This window comes from Heliangelus exortis, chromosome 2, assembly GCF_036169615.1.
Source record: "Heliangelus exortis chromosome 2, bHelExo1.hap1, whole genome shotgun sequence".
Classification (NCBI taxonomy): Eukaryota; Metazoa; Chordata; class Aves; order Apodiformes; family Trochilidae; genus Heliangelus; species Heliangelus exortis.
In genome coordinates, this window is record NC_092423.1 from 55,426,548 (window position 1) to 55,444,559 (window position 18,012).

The following is an 18,012-nucleotide window of genomic DNA, read 5'->3' on the forward strand; positions in this document are numbered from 1 at the left end:
GACCCCACTTTTGAGCAGAAGAATGTGATGACTCTCCCCCCCCTGAGAAGGAAGGAATAGCAGAAAACCACTTATGAAGGAACTAACCCTATGCCTCTGAAGGAGAAGAGGAGGTAGAGAAATTTTGGCCCAGGAAGAAGGGTGGGGAAGGGAAAAGGTTTATAATATCTAGTTTTGTTTTCTCTTTGTCCAGCACTGATTTGAGTGGTGATAAAGTAAACTGATTTTTTTTTTTCCCAAGTTGAGTCACCTTTGCCTGTGACTACAATGGATTGGTGAGAGAACCCACCCTGTCGGTTTCTCTACCCACAAGCTGTTAGCTGGATTTTCTTCTCCTCATGCCACCTGTAGGAAAGAGGAAGAAGATGCATGCTTCTCTGTTGCTGTCTGGGCCCAAACCAGGACACTTTCCCTAGTTCTCTTACGTACGTGTGAAGAGTAAATTATTCTGTACATTCTTTAGATTGTATAGTAATTATTTCTGTCAATTATTTCCTTCAAGTGAAATCTAGTGACCTTGTTTCAAATATCTGGAGGGGGCAGGGAACACAGGGGGGTGTAGGTGAGTTTAGGTTTCATTTTGCACTGGATTTGACTTTCCATTGAAGAAAGTGAGGCTCTTAGACACAATGGAATGTTTGCTTTTTAATCAAACACTGTTGAATAATCAGTGGTCAGCAAAAAGTATTGTCATTTTTAGGGGAACAATATTGTAAACCATGGAAGTGTGATTTGCCCAAATGTGTTATCAACATGCACAAACAATGTCTGAGTTATATGCATGTTTGATGGTTAGAAATTGTCTGTTACAGACATGCCTGAGGTTCTCATGCATTCAGAACATGGAAAATTGCACTGAGTCATTAGGAAGTGAAGCAATTTTTAAAACTGCTGAATTAGTAATTTGCTGCATCATTTAAGATCCACACTATCAGCCTTTGCTCGTTTAGCTGTCGCAGTCAGTTTGCAATGAGATGTCATCTCTGACTATCATGGCTACTCTGGCAAAAGCCCTTGTAGAGCAGAGCCGAAAATTGCAAAAATGTACTCTTTTGACTTTCAGAATAGGAAGGTTGCTGCAGGAGGAAAGAGTAAAATGAGCTACGTAAGCAGAAGACATATTTTGCTGCTTTTGGCTCCGTCTGCATTGAGTCTTTAAAATGGCAGAGCCTACAAAGTGTAGAACTCAAGAATAAGACTTTTTGTTACTGAAGTCATGGCATCAAGTGCCATGTCTTCCTCAACAGTCAGAAACCAGTACAGTTTCAGTCAAGATCAGGACCTGGTTGAAAGGTGAAAGCCTTCAAGTTCTGTAGTAAAGGGAAGAAAACACAGAGAACTTCTTGTTGAAGACGGCTTTACAACTGAAAATTGGCATCGCTTCTCTTGTTCACTTCCAAACAAGTACTGTTACGAATAACTGTACAGTTCTTTGATGAGGAACTTGCAGTATTTGAACTTGCAGCTTCTTGTATTTATGGCAGCAGCTCTCCACTGGGCTGCCAGTGATTCCTGGTGAACTGACTTTTTCCAGCTGCATGTCTGGTGTGACTCACATGAAATATTGGCAGAGCAAAAGGAAAATGTTTGCCTGAGAACTGTTATTTTTTCTATTCTATAGGGAGCAACCAGCTTGGTTCTATTTATGGCCACACCTCTGTGATGACAGGCAGTCTTTTGGATGATCATCACTGGCACTCCATCATCATAGAGCGCCATGGGAGAAACATTAATCTCACCCTGGACAGACACATGCAGCACTTCAGAACCAATGGAGAATTTGATTACCTAGACCTGGATTATGAGGTACACTATGAAATTTGTTTGTTTTCCTTCAAATTGGCTTTATAAGTGCAATGAGAAGAGAAAGGAATACACTAAGCTTACACCACTTTTAAAATTCTTAAAAGTAGGTGCTGTTATTTTTGTACTTGAATTAAAAAGTCTAAGTAAATCTGTGATTTTTAGCAAAGGAAGCCAATTAGAACCTTTAGAACCTTTATAATAATATAGATCTTGGTCTTTCTTGTCTTAGGTATGTAAGAACTTCTTGCATTTTTACAAATATGTCATCAGTAACTTCTTTTCATAAAGAAGCAATAAAGATTTACGAAAGTCCTAATAATACTTTTGTTTAACAAGTCAGGTTAGTGCACACACGTATGGGTAGTAATTCAACTTTGATTACACTTTGGATTTTGCTGTTACAAAGTTACTCAGTTCCTCTACATTATTTTATGAACTTCAGGATGTTTGTCATTACAAAATTTGTATAATAATTTTCTCACATTTTTTCATTCATTCTAATAAGAGTTAATGTCGTTGGCTGAGACAAACACATGTACTTCCACCCTTGCAACTTTTTAAGCAGTGAGAAGGAATCAAAATGATACATTGCTGAAAAGCTTAAATTTTGTTAGAAATTCTGTCAACAATTTTTTATTATGATATGACTGTTTCAAAAAATTACTCATGATTTTGAATGCTACAGAAGGAAATATTTACTTTTATGAATTCTTTCTCTAGTAGCCATCATAATGAAAAAATAATGAGCCAGTTTGACTGTACCTCTGTTACTCATTGAGAACTGAAAACCTTAAATGAGCTACTAAAATAAATGTAAACAGATTTTATTAAAGATTTTCAAGAGATATGTCATCATTTGAATTTGAAGAATTTTTTCTGTAAGCAGTGTTGCAAGCTCTCTCATTCACCATGTTTGAGAGTTCAAAGGAAGCAAATACATCTACAGCAAATTTGTCTGAAAGTCTTTGCCCCCCAAAACTATCAACCATTTTTTTGCTTTATTCAAAGATAACCTTTGGAGGAATGCCTTTTTCTGGCAAGCCAAGTTCTAACAGTAGGAAGAATTTCAAAGGCTGCATGGAGAGCATCAACTACAATGGCAATAATATCACTGACCTTGCCAAGAGGAAGAAACTGGAGCCTTCTAATGTGGTAAGAGCATAACATAATGGTTATGTAAACATCTGCTTCTCTTTCTAAAGGAGATTAGGTTTGGGAAAGGGTGTAGTTCTTATGTAGTGATATTCTGATATTATAAAGGACATAAAACGATTTTTTTTTTTACATACTGGAAGGTCTTATATGTACGTTTGTGATTTTTTAAATTCTATCTATGTATATTACTTTCTCTTTCATTTTTCCAAAATTAATCTATTTTTTTTAAAAAGAAAATCAGCTGAATTAGTAATTATTTCTTTTGTTTGCTCCCAGATTGCGGTAGTCCAAAATCAGCACACAAAAGAGTTATTATTAAATCAATTGCAGCTTTCTTGTGGCTTTAAATCATGGTATACCCTATCCCTGCAGAGCTAGTTGGATTTCTGGAGTATAAAAGTTACAGGAAGGGAATGCTTTTACAGGCCTTTTTAGAAGTTCTGAAAAGCCTCAAGATACAAGATTGGAAAGTCATTATTTAGGTTATTAACATTATAGAGCTTATTTACATTTTATTCTACTTCTCTTGCTGTAAGCATTTATAGCTGCTCTCATGTTCAAACTTGCAGCTTCATGGCCAGGGTGATTGAAGAAGAATGTACTTTAATTACTGTATTTTTTAAGACACTAAGTGTTCCTAAAAATGCTTGCTAGCATAAAAAGAGAATGTGGGTAGGAAATAAAAGTACTATTGTTGAAGTTTGAGCATTGTGTGAATAAATAACTCAAGGTTTACTTCTGTACAAGTTTATAGTCTACACAAATTCCTGCTAATAGTATGTATGGATCTATTGCTTTTCACCTTATGTAATAAATAGCAAAGATTTACATATAAAGTAATGATAAAGTTCAAAGGATTGATTATTCCTTGGCTAGTAATACTGAAATTCCATGTACTTGTATGAACAATATACGTGGCCAAGGTAATATGAACATGCTATATTTTCCTATGCAAATTTAGTAATACAGCCTGATATTTAAACCTTTTCTATGTATGAATTTCTACACTGTCAAAAGCAAAAAGCATGATACACATATACCATTGTGTAAAAATTCTACTTTTAAAATTCTTTTGGCCCAGTCACATTATTCCTGAATCTTTGACATTTTTTTCTTCTCCAAAGTGCCCATGATTTCCTGCCTGCAGTGCATTTTAAGGTTGCAGCATAACCTTGATTTTCAAAGATATGTGTCTGATTTAGAAAAGGATCTTTGTACATGAGCAGTCTTTACATTTTGTATAGTTGAGTCCACTACTGGTTAGTAGGACATATTCTTTAAGCTTCATTTGATGTCTATAAACCATTCTTTATTAAATTAATGTACTTGGTTATTTTATTATAGAAAGCTATTGAAGTAAAACTCCTCTTTGTCCTTTTGGATAAATGACTTAACCACAAAACTATCAGCCAGCATTCTGAGATAATATTAGTCCGTCTCTGCTTGCCCTGGAGAATCTTTTCCGACACAAAGCAATAGGATGTTGATTTGGGCTCATCTAAGCTATATCCAGGCCTTGTAAATGCAAGCTAGCTAAAACTGGCTAGACTTGCTACCCAACAATATGCATATGTCAGAGGAAGGTTTAAACAACGGACATCAGAGGATGACTTCCCGGAAGACTACTGAGGACACCCCTCCCCAATTAAGAAGGCAGACATTTCTAGGAAACCAGATAAACATTACAATTAGTTCCAGGAAATCTAATGCTTAATACAGTGAGTGTTTTCTACATGTATCGATAATACAATGTAAATCATGTCTGTTGTCGCTCGTGTTACACAAGTCTTTGAGATCTCATGCATCCAGCGCTGCAATAAAGAATGCTTGCCTTCCAAAACTTAAAGTATTAGAGGGTTTTTTCATAAGCAACTGAATTTTATGGTACCACTTTCATAACAGAAGACTTAAGTCTCTGTAGTGTAAACCCTCTTATTTCAAGAATGTGGCGCAGCTAGCAGGCTTCTGAAGCCTCTGTAAAATCACACATCTGTTTTTCTGTATGTCTGTTTGTGTAGGTTTTTTTGGTTTTTAGATTCTGTTACCTTTAATATGAAAGTAAAATCCACATAAGAAGCTTTGACAGTGTTAGAGCTGTATCAAGAGCTATGGCATTCAAGTTGTATTTGATAGTTCTATTTTTTCCGGTTCTGAGAATGGGTTTTAAAGTACAAGTGACCTTCATTTTCAGTACAATTACTTAAATTGGTTCAGCTCTTCAGAAGTAAAATCAATTTTACTCTTACTAAATCAACATGGATTTTTATGTATCTTACAAAAGATTTTTTTTTTCTCCTAGATTTTAGCCTGGAAAATAAATTTGGTTGAGACTATTGTTGTTACTATGTTTATGATGGCACCTAAACAGTGCAAAAAGGATTAAATGGCCATTGTAGGAGAACCTGTTGGAATATATACCCACAACTGTAGGCACACCGTGCCCTAAATATTATCTGAAGAGGCAAGATAGATAAAATGTCATGACTTGGAACACAAGTAGTCAGCATGGTGATGAGAAGTTTCATAAGAAGGGAAAGGGAACAGGAAAGAAAGATATTAAAGTAGGCCCTGAGGGGCAAAGAGGATAATATAATGATGTTTCTAAAAGAAAAAAGGTAAAAAAAAAAAAAAAATAGGTCTCATGTACAGTTATTACAAGCAAAAAAGGCAACACCAAGCATCTCTTTAATTTGTTGAAGAGTAGGTATGTAAAGACAGTTCAAAACTACTTTAGATAAAGTCCAGGACTGATTTTAATAATTTATTTCATTAAGATTTTAAAATAAAAATAAGTGTCAGTCCTTTCTGATATATAAGATTGTAACAGCCCTGCAGGTAGAATGAGTCAGATGGGTGGTCTTCAGCCATTATTGTTCTTATTCATGGAGACTGATCTGTTTTTATGGCGGATAAATGAGACAAATGATAAAGATCCTCAAAGGGAGAATCAGGGAGAAAAGCAGAACTGAGTAAGAGAATGTGTCTGTTTTGGTCCTGAACCAAGTTGCGAACAAGAGTTGGCAGTGACTAGCACAGTGTGGTCGAACTGTTGTGTTCAACCTGAATCAGGACAAAGAAAGAAACTGCCAATGTACTCTTTGCTGTGTTTTGTACTTAAATACAACAAGCCTTTAAGCCTTCCATTACCTTGAGTAACTGAAGGATATTGACCCTTATACCGCTAGTGAGAAAAGACTTGATAGACTGTGCACCTAACAAGAAGTTTGGAGAACGTTGCATTTAGGAATTTAGTCACTTTATTGAATTTTTCTACACAGAGGTACATTAAGGACAGCCAGTGAGAATACTAGTGAGACAGTGGTATTTAGACAGTGAGATTTAGCTTCTACAGAGCAGTCTTTCCAGTTTTAAAGACTGTAAGTGAACTACACTGGCGAGAATCTTTTTTGCTGCTCCCCATCCTTACATCAAAAAGTCCTACACTCAGACAACATTTGCAGCTCATATGCCATGACAGAGTGCAGTCATAAACAAATGTAAGGTGTTTTCTTTAAAACATTTATATCATGGAAACATTATTTTAAGCTCAGAGATAAGTAGCAGGCTATTTGGAGAAAAATACTGACATGATAAAATTTAGCATACACTATAACATCTGGATTGTGTGATCATTCTGATTTAAAAAGTATTGTAGTCATAATAAATTCATTGCCTCCTTTGGGAGCTACATATATAGCCAGGAACACTATTATTTGGAAATGGTTTTAAGACACCGTATTATATCTGATTGTATATAGGTAAATTGATTTATAAGAAAAAAACATTAAGCTATTTTGCAACACAAAGATCATGAATCTATGTTCAATTACCCAAACTAAAGTGTTTTCTTTATTTCCCTTTCACTGTCGTGTGAAAAATTCGCTGGTAAGACCGACAGCATCAGCACAAAGTCACTGTGTGAGTTTGACTCCCAGGTTATCATTGCCAGAGGACTATTCAGGAAGTCACTCTGAATCTTCAGAAAGGGATCTCTTCCTCTTTTAAAAATAAGAGTGCTATTATAGGCCCAAGCTGCACATTAGCTCAAACTCTTGACCTAGACCTAGTGAACAATTTATGTCTAATGGGTTTACTTAAAAGAGCTGTTTTCTGAATTGCAGTCAGAGAGGGAATTGGTAATCCAGTTCAGATTAATCTAAATAACTCAGTAGGGAATAGACTAACTAGCATGGAAATTACAATTATGTATTATTTCTTAAAGAAACCCTTTATGCAGATAGGTTGTTCTTAATAAATGCATTCACTGAATTGAAAAAGAATTTGAATGTATTCAGTGCCATTAACATTAATAAGTCTTAAACATGCACGTGTCCCATGTATCAGGATGACAACAATGTCAAGTCGTAATGAAACGCTTCTTGTTATGAGGAAGTTGCTAGTTCCTCATGGAAACAAAGCAGCAAAAGAAACTTAAAAATGCCTAACAAAAAGCTTTCTGAGCAATACTTAATTGGCACCTGTGGCCAAAACCGAAGAAGTCAGTTCGCATTTATAAAATGCTGTTTCCTTCTGTCTACACAGGCTTGCTTAAACTATGTAACAGAAACTGTTTCTAGTCCTACTGACTATTACACTGAGAACATTAACAAAGGGTTACAGAGGGTATTTCAGCCACTGTCCAGCTTTTTTTCTGTATGTAATATGTATCATTTAACTAAATGTATTCTGTAGAATACTCAGAAATGTTCATACTAAAACTGTTCAAACCAATGAGTTAACTAGTTTGATTTAATAATTTACTGAAAGCTTAAAATAAAAATCTCTAGGCAACTTTTAAACAAAGAAACAAGCAAGAAAAAAAACAACCCAAGAACAGCCAAGCAGTTTAACACCAAAGGAGATAAGCAAAGATTCTTTGCCTTTACTCAGAAAATAGCTATAATTTCTCTCATCATGTAATTTAAAAGCTTCCTGTAGTTGGTATAGCTTTTTTCCTAAATCCTTGGATATTTTTTTTTATCCATGGTTCTTCGGTGTATGAAAAGAAGAACATGGTAGAATGCTGAGATTTTATTGTAGAGGTAGGAAAGAATCTTAGGAGCTCAGTATAAAGATATCTTTTCTCCAGTTTTGGATTATTGGAAACCTTAGTGTTTCCTAATGGATGATGGAAGTTGCCAACCTGATTGTCTCATTGCTACTACTTCAACTGTCCCACATAGGTAGACTGTGTGGTAGTTACTTCTGACACTGTAAAAAAAATAGATCATTTTGCAAAGTCGTCCAAGAATTTATCTGAGTGCTCAAGAAACTATTATTTTTATTCATTTGGTTTTCATATGGAAATACAAAACAAGCAACTGAATCTGCCGCTCAAATGATATGTTGGTGTGACACAGATAAGATGTTTTTTGATCTGTTGTTTTTTCAACAATTTTAGGTTTTGACATTGGTAGTGAGTCTTAAATCTTGCTTCCTTATCAACCCTTCTCCAATTGAAAAAAATTACCTATAAAAAAAAATTTACTTAAGACTTTCTTTCCAAGCTTACTTCCAGATTCTCTAACTTCCCTCAAGATGAACTTTCAGATGCATTATACAGCATAATTACATATATACATGACATAAAAGGTTGTAATAGGGAGTTTAAAAATATTTATGTGATAAAGATGATCAGTGACTCATAGTAGGATTCTGAACAGTGCTTTGGTGAACCCCGTCTGTAAACACATACATACCTCAAAAAATGTTGTTCAGTCCTTAACATTTTTTTAAAATTTACAAATAAATATCAAAAAAATTGTTATCTTCATCATATTATTTTCCCTACTGCATCAGATAAAATTCATCCTTCCCAAACTGAGCTGAAAATACCAAAAATAAACATCTGCCACAGTGCATCTGGAAATGTAGCCGTAGAACAGAATCCACTTTGCCACATGTTAGAGAAATTATTCATCAGAGGAGAGTTTTGTTTGATACTTCCATTAATGCATCAAAAGTCAATTGTGGCCAGAGATTGCTACACATTATATAAGATTTAAAAGGAAAAAAATGATGAAACATCCTACTTGTGTGACTTTTTTTTGTGAAATAACGAGAACCAGAGTGAAAAATTCATGTCTCTTATTCTAGTCTTGTTTACAGATACATTTTAAAGCCTTTGATATCAGTAAAGTTGACTAGATTTTTTTGTCAGAGTAAAATTTTACAGTGTGAAAACAGTGGGGTTTTTTTTACAGAGAAAATTATTGAATAATTACAAATATTAGGCACTGTTCATGATCTGTGCCAAATCCTTCTGCATCATGAAATGAAGTATTTACTTATGTACTACCAGAGAGTAGCTCTTCACATGTTATTTACACATTAATATACTGCTATTCGGAAAGCTGTATTTCAGTTTTATAAAAGGATGAATTACTTTGCTGTTATAGGTTTTGGTGGGACCAAGAACATGCCCAAGTTTTGCTGTGATTAATTTCATCTTTGAACTGGGAATATTGATGTTTTCATCCAAGTTTTATCTTAGTTAAAATATAGCTCTGCAGGGCAAAGATTGCCTCACTACCTCTTATTGTGTCTATGTGCAGTACAAAAATGGGGCCACTGCTAGATAAAACAAACATCAACACCAAGTTTGTAACAGTAACGATAGTATTTGTAGCCCATATTTACATGCAATTTGCATTGATCACAGTAGCCTCTAGGTTGAAGGAAATCTGGAATACTTCTCTAGAGGGAGACATAAATCTTACCATTTTGCTTATATTTTTGCTTTTTTTGTCTTCATATAGGGAAATCTAAGTTTTTCTTGTGTGGAGCCACATACAGTGCCTGTCTTTTTCAATGCTACCAGTTACCTTGAGGTTCCCGGTCGTCCAAGCCAGGATCTGTTTTCAGTCAGCTTCCTTTTCCGAACCTGGAACCCTAATGGTCTTCTTGTCTTCAGTAACTTTGCCGATGGCCTGGGGAATGTTGAGATTGACATAAATGAGGGCAAAATCAGCATCCATATCAATGTCACACAAGTGAAGAAAAACCGCATAGACATCTCATCAGGTAAGTGGTTTTCTTTAACTAGTATAATTTTCATCGATGTTGCTTAAGAGCATAACGGAACTAAACCTTGTAAAAGTTATTATACAAATTTAAAATATAAATGGTGACCATATTCCTTTATTACATAGTTAGGAGAAGAACAGTTGTTAAATTTAAAAAGGTGACACAAATGTTCTTACTTTGTCATGAAACCTTGAAAACACATCACCTCTTGCCTTTGAGGCAGCATTATTTGGTTTTTTTTGTTTTTTCCTTTCTTCTGTTTTTCAGGCTTCTCCACAAAAATATTTGGTTTTCAAAGGAGAGAATAGGAGACTAACCTAATAATTGGGCTGGTCCTATTATTTCCTAATAATTTGGGAGCTCTATTAAAAAGATAAAAATATCCATTTGTTTTAACCATGAGGCTGGCACAAAAAAATTTTTGTGGCATTGTCTACATATGTATAGAAGTACTAGAGCTTTCACTACCTTATTTAGGATATTTTGGTCAATACAAGGTAAAAGGTACAGGATTAGATTTTTTTTCCTGGAAGAAAGGGTATGCATTTCAGTTGATCAGCCTTTCCAAAGTGCTTGCTAGTTTCACTTTGATAAAGTGGAATACTTCTAGTTTATATTTTTTCATGGGCATTTCTTTATCATCTGTAGCAAATAGGGTATTAGCCACATGTCAATTAAAACTTTCTCTCAGCAAAATCATGATCTAATCATGGCTTGGAAAATTCATGGTTGCTTGCATGTGGATCTAGCTCCACATAAAAAAAAATCCCAGTGATTATTTGAAGTAGCTTATATGGCTATCTAGTTTCTTATCCAAAAAAGGGTTGTCTTTTTCACCAGAAATAATCTGTGGTTATTATTTTTTATTAATTTCCTGGTCTTCATCAACAACACTGTTATAGTTGAATAGCTCTGAATGAATTACAGTGAGTTTAATGTCTACTTTTCTATTTGATTTCTATTCTTCTGCACAGTTATATAAACAGGGACTTAAAGAAATGTAAGAAAAACTGCCTTTTAAAATGAGAAAATATAAAATAATAAGGAAAGTTAAATTTCATTTGGCAAGTGGACATTTTTCTGAGGATTGCCTTTTCAACCCATTAATGAAATAGAGATGAGCATTAAATGACATTAATTATTTTAAAGATAGAACTGAATAAAAGATGAATAATAACAACTAAAAATTGGTATTTACCTGTTTAGTAAAATTAAAATTTTGTAATGGAAAATATGTATCTTGTTCAATCATTAGTATTCTTATCATAAAAATCAGTATAATAGATTAGAAGATAACATTGAACTTTCTTGAGCCATTTTTTGACCAATAAGTTTTCAGTACTGATTAGTCACATACAAGAAATGAAAAATTGCAGCAATTTGCCACTAATTTTGCACTGTGTATATCTTGATAACAGAACGGTTTTCAGATTTGCATTCTGTTAAGTAAACACATGTGAAAACTTTTAGGCTTTTTTTTTTGTGCTTTCACGACACCTTCACCCACAGCAACAATAATTTCCCAATAAATGAGGTGTGAAAACAAGTATTCTTTTTGAATACTCTGCATTGAATGTTCTTCAGAATGAATGTTTTCAGTCTGTATCAATTTACATAACAGTCTAAGACTCATGTATAGCCATTCATTTTTATGGCCAAGATGCTGCTTTCAATTTCCATACAATTCAGTATCAGCATACTGCAGTTTGAATATCTTACAGAGGTAGTATTTTTATTTGTTATTAAAAAAAAAAAAAAAAAAAAAAAAAATTATTGCTTAATTTTCACTGAATAGAGACATTTTTATTTGTGGAGTTATCCCAGTAAATATTTTATTTATTTTAATTCTTTGTTGCAACAGGCATTTCAGGGTCTCTGAAATGAACAGGGTTTGTGAACATAAAAAAAGCAAAATATCGCATCTGCCAGGGAAAGATGCAGATGACCTGCAAGATGCAGATGACCTGCCTGTCACCTGTACCACTGTATTTTCCCTGGACAAAGTTAAAATCTCTTAGTCCTTATCTCTGCACCTCTCATAATTTACTAACAATTGCATTAACAACTTTTGATGTCAGCTTTCCATACTAACATGGGTACGTTGTCAGTTCATTCTAGACCATAGTCCAATTCTTGATGAAAAAATAGCATTTGAACTGACTGGCAGAAATTATTTGAAAGAACTGTATGCTGATGTGGAGGTGGTAGAGCATGTTCTTGCACATCTCTGCACTGGATACTATTGTTGAACAGAGTTCTGGTTTGTCTTTTTTTCAGTGTCATAATATTTCTAAAACACTTCAAAGCCATAACCACAGTGCTCTAATTTAGCATGAGTGGAGTTCAGAGAACAGAAGAGTCTTGAACAGAGTTACGTACCCATCTTTCTTATTCAAAGCTGGCCACTGCAAACCTCCTTATGGAACTAATTTATGAGATGCTTTGTGATGCTTGGGAGGTTTCAGAGATTATTTAAAAACAAAGATTTTCATGCCTCCACTACTAAATGAGGGCTAAAATAGGGAACGTGTATGCACAGAACAGAACTGCACTTCTGGTGGGAAGATAACATTTCCCATCAGGTCTTCAATATTACTTATACTAGGTTATGCAGCGAATGTTAGTAAGTGGAGGCAGGTACCCATGAGGAGCATGATCAAGAAGAACAACACAAATTCTGTCCACAGACAGCATGATGTCTTAACATCAGAAGAATGTGAATATTAGAGAATATTTTGCTTCTGAGATAGCCAGTTTTGTCTCTCGGTTCCTCTGTGTATGTTTATTATTGGCTAATGACTTTAAGCAGGGAATGCAGCTATATATTTAAATATTTGTGATTTTGAATTCAACTGAACTGAGAAACAGATGTGTAGCAGTTATTCTTTCTTGAGCATGTTTTTCTTGTAGTAGGTACAGTAGATACTCAAATGAGCTAGAGCAACACAGTTCTTGATTACAGACTTTTTCTTCTAAGAAAATTGATGAGTTAAGATTTTTGTCAATCACTAATTTTCACTAAAGAGTTACCTACCAAATACAAGCTATGCATTCTAAAACAGATGATACCATCTTTGGATATGTGACTGACAGTAATATTGGAAAGGACATGGCAAATATAGTTTAGTTTGTGTTTTAAAGTCTCTGAGAACCTACATGTGCTGATGGAGGTGAATGTGGTTTTTTTCTGTTATTTTCTTTTTAGACAAATAATAAAAAAATAAATAAAATAATGCTATAAAGACAGGAACTGTAGTTTTATTTGTTGTGTTTATGCACATCCTGACAGTACTATCCTGAGGACACCATTGATAATTCATATGATTTAAAGGGGGGATAGGGGGAATGCTTGCTTATATCTGAAAGACTGGGTGTCTGAAAGTTTGTGTTCTTTCCCTCACATATTCTCTGTTAATATTCTTTGCTATCTCTGCCTCCTCTTCCATAAAGGTGGCTCTTTGAAAAAGTTTGTTCCCTGGACTCACACACCTGTGCTGAATACAGTTTGTCCTAGATGGCAATCACACAGTACTTTCAGCCATTCTTTCAACAGTGTCGTGAATAACACCCAGCACCATTGGCTTAAAGTTCTTAATTTTGTAAGACCATTTTTCTGTTATTGATTGGATGAGACAGTTCCTATAAGCTTTTCCTTAGATGTTAGTATGTATTACTTGAAATATGTGCTTGAACTTCATATTAGATTTTTAGTTCACTTTGTAGCATATTTAATTTTTCTGGAAACTTGTGAGAAGATGTAGGAAATCTACTTGAAGGCTGTCTTTTACTTCACTTCTGTCAGAGAGAAATAGTTGGCTAAGCACATCTCGTGATAACCCGGGGTATGAATAATCATCTATAATAACTTAAAGTTCTTCTGCCTATTTTGTCTGACAGTTATATTTTTGTAAATGGCTCTCTGTAAGTAGTGTTGTAGAGGGTAAAAAGGATGCATTGACTTTTCATTTAATAGTATAACTTAAAACCTCTGTATGCATATATGTGTACCATTGTAGATATAGCTAGATATCAGTCGGTTTACTCAGGTATTTTTGGCATGCAGGAATTTTGCAGAACATAGGAATTTGGTCAAATAGTAAAATGATTTCAATGGACTCAGGAGACCCAGGGCAGACAGCAGGTGAGTCTACACTGTCAGATCATTCACTCCTTGTTTAATCTCAAAGTCCTACTGTTCTGACTGTCCCCTCTGGGAACAGGCTCTATCTCTCACAGGATATAATTTTTCAATTGGTTCAAGACACCCTAAGCACTGAGATCCAGAAATAGTTTTGTGGTTTGTCTGGTCCAGAGCCTGTTACAATAGAAAATATGTACAAAACATGAGCTCTAACTCTGTCACCCTTGGCTTATCCTCACAACATTTTTTCACACAGGTCTGCCCCTTTATAGACTCCCATGCTCTCCTCTTCTATACACAAGACAAAGTCTGGATATTATAGCTTTAAAAGTGTAAATATCAGAGGGTATCAGGTGACTTTCTTATTATTCATCACTTAATGATGATATATCAGTTTTTTAAAATCATAACATAAATAATGTTACGTCTCAGATCCAAAGAAGAACTTGTAGCATCAGGAGGAGAGCCAAATTGTTGAGACAGGGTTGCTGTACCCATGGGTCTAGTAACAATACTCATATGGTAGACATGAAACAAGTTAGCGTTTCTCATGGCTTACTCATTGTGGGCATATGGGTCAACACGATGAAGAACCAGAGCGTATTGATCCACAGCACTACATGGATTGCTATAGAGACTAACCATAAGCACTGCAAATTTGAATTTGTGCTGGTTGAACTGGCGACGAGAACATAGAGCATTCGTTCATCCTCTTTACTAATATAGCAGAGACACAGCCTGTGCTGTTTCAGAAAACAGAATCTACAACAGAGAAGAATGCAGACTAGAAAGCAGCCTAAGTGTAGAAACAAATAGAAAGTACTCAGTTTCAGAAAAGTGGCCTGCTACCACTTTGGTCGTTGTTTCAGGAAGGAAATCTGGTGTGTGTAAAATTTTGCTGGGCCAAGGAAACAATCATTGTTATAGATTTAAAAAAAAAAAAAAAAAGGAAAAAAAGGGGGGAGGGGAGTGGTGAGGAGAAAAATATATTCTCCTTATAATAAAGTATATTTATTTTCTGTAAACGTATAAAACGTTTAGGGAGAGATACAATAGCATTTTTTAAAAAAAGGGCACAGAGTATTCAAGCAACGGGCCACATAAGTGCAGAAGTACAGTGAAATGAAGCTATCAATTACGAAAATTAAAATTGCCAGTGCTATCGTTTCACCTTTTCATATTCTCCAAATACAAGGAAAAAAAAAAGATTTTCTTTACTTTTAAAGCAGGTATTTTCAGAACTTGCACTTAGAGGGAAAACAGGAATAGTCTTTGTAGTGCAAACGTCCTTGGAAGCTCATTTGAGTTTTATTAATGAGGAATCATCAATAATAGTTGGGTAGGTGTCCCTCAATATGTCTAGTCAATTACTCAGAGAAAAACAATTAGAGTTCATTATAATATCAGTAGTGTTCTTTGCTTTGTTTTTGTTTTTTTCTGGTGGATAGGGAAACAGAACCTCATTACAGGCATGGAAGTTCACTTTATATGCTAGAAACTGACATTCAGTATCTTCTTTTTCGTCGCTATTCAGGAACCTGGTCAAATAGAATATTATCTGTGACAGATTTCTGGCAGTCCTTCTTGGACGCTTCTTAGACAGCATTATTTTAGAGAGAAGACAGAGTCACTTCTATATATAATGAAAGTAAAAGTTGTCAAGCATGCATACATATTTTATGCTGCATAAGACTTAAGTGCTCGAGGAAAGATCTTGTTTTCTGTCATGGCACTGTAAATTCATAGTCCCTCTGCTGACCTCCAAGTTTGCATTAATAACATCTAGCCCAAAGAATGTATTCCATTCTTTACATGGGCAATACAGTTCAGGTAAGTCATCTTAGCCCTAACAGGTTTTTTGACTAATACAGTCATGCACAACTGTGATGTATATTTTGGCATTTCATTGACATGACTAAAAGCAATTTATATCAAAGTACATGCTTGAAATGGCATCAGGTACTCAGTTAAGTTCACAGAAGTAAGTATATTCAGTTGCAAACATAGACTAAGGAAAAAAAAACATTTCCTATGTTGCTAATTCTGCCTTTTTTTTGCTTTAAAAATACAGATTTCTAGCAGAATGAAATAGTACTCTTAACATTTTGGTGTAGGTACTTAAAGAATTAAATGTTAAAACAATACTAGCAGACCCCACATCTGTAGCATCTGAAATTTGCAACACAAGGCTGATATTATTGACAGGAATTTTCAAATTGTGCCATGGCTTAACTGGTCAGAGTTCTTCATAGCAAGTTACTAAGTCCTATGCTTTCAGAACCCAAAAGCATATTATTCTCATTCCTCACAAAAAACCCAGTGTATTACCAAACAATAAGGAATTGTATATGTGTAATGCAGTACAGCATATCCCACTAAATATAAGTAAACATCTTGCAAGAGAGTTCTGGATCCTTAGGGCCACATGGAAGAATGTTACTTTAAAAAAAAATAAATTTTCAAAACATCTAAAGAATGCTATTTTATTGCCGGAATGCTTTAAAAGACAAAGAAGTTACAAAACAATTTTATTTCCTTTCGCACAATGACATTAGAATTTTCTATTTTCTGCTGAATATACGGAGCAGAAGGAATGCACTAACCTCTTCTTCCTTCTCTTCTTTCTGCATCTGAGTGGCCCTGTACAAATTGTGCTTTTTCTGTTTCGTATCAGGTATTTGAGGTTTCTTTTATATCTAACCTTTACACTGGCAGGCCTTTGATTCTTGAACCCTTTGTCTTTTGCTGTTTATGGAATATTACAGTTTGGGTTTTTTTTACTACAAGTAATAATAATATATTACTACTACTAACTAATATTGCTGCTTAGAATAAATAATTATGTAAAAGAAGTGTTATAGTCCAACGTACTTTATATACCAGTCAGTTGGATTTTTGAGTGTTTGTTTCTCATGTCAGAAATATGTGATGACTGTTACTGTCTATCAGTCTCCATAAGGCTATTTATAATTAGAACAAGCTATTTATATTTAAATAATGACATAATATGTATGCAGTAAGTATTGAATACGATCATGCCACAGGAAAGATCTATTTAGGTCGTCCTACTTAGACAATGCAACAGATGCTCTGAAGCTGAATACAGTATCTTCTTAGGTTGGGTTTTTTTTTTTGTTTGTTCATTTATAGAAAGAGTGTGTTTCTGAAGGGTTCTTCTGGTATTTTCAGCTTCAGGTCTCCATGGCCATTCATTGTAGCTAGTGTTTTTGAGCTGTGAGTGAGATATGGAACAGTCATATGTTAAGGTAATGCAGCAGGTCCATGGAAAACATTTTTGTCGAAGCAGGACTAGCTTCCAGGTTTTTAAAGCCTTAACTTTTTGCTACTGAAATTCCATAGGTCTGTGTTAGAGTGTGCAGTAGTGGGCTGTACCAAGGAAAGAGCTGTTAGATCTAACTGTAAGCTGAAGCAGATGGAGGTTGGGAAAGAAATTAAATGTAAGTTCATGCTCAATATAGGTTTTGGGAAAAAAATCTTGCTTAGATATAAAAAAAGAAATGATGAATATTGTATTTGTAATATATCTGATAGTGGTAGCTCTGGAGGAAGTTAGCAAATAAATGTGTTAGTTTATTGCATCCTCGTTTTTCTGAATTTTTCCCTCTTGCTTTAGCTATTCTTTTCTTCTCCTTTGGCTTGTTAATACAGCTGCATTCACTTAATTCTCACTTACTTCAGCTTCCTTAGAAGTTTTCTCACGTAAGGTAATAGATTACGGTTGACAAATATGCAGAGAAAATAAGCTTTGTTTATGTGCAGGCATTTGCCATGTGAAGCAAAACAACATTTGAAGAAAAAAGGTTAGCTATTTTTAACTTTTAAATTACGGGGGTTTTTTTAGGCAAATAGTCTAAGGCCTAATT

The 18,012-nt window shown here is 34.7% G+C and overlaps 1 protein-coding gene across 1 annotated transcript in view; it reads left to right on the forward strand.

Annotated features, from left to right (window-relative positions):
• Positions 1–18,012, forward strand: part of CNTNAP2 (contactin associated protein 2) — an 830,415-nt gene that overhangs the window by 458,267 nt on the left and 354,136 nt on the right. The window contains exons 6-8 of the mRNA XM_071736230.1: positions 1,622–1,806; positions 2,815–2,958; positions 9,720–9,984. Of these exons, the coding sequence (XP_071592331.1) occupies positions 1,622–1,806; positions 2,815–2,958; positions 9,720–9,984 (594 nt within the window). The remainder of the gene's footprint in view (positions 1–1,621; positions 1,807–2,814; positions 2,959–9,719; positions 9,985–18,012) is intronic.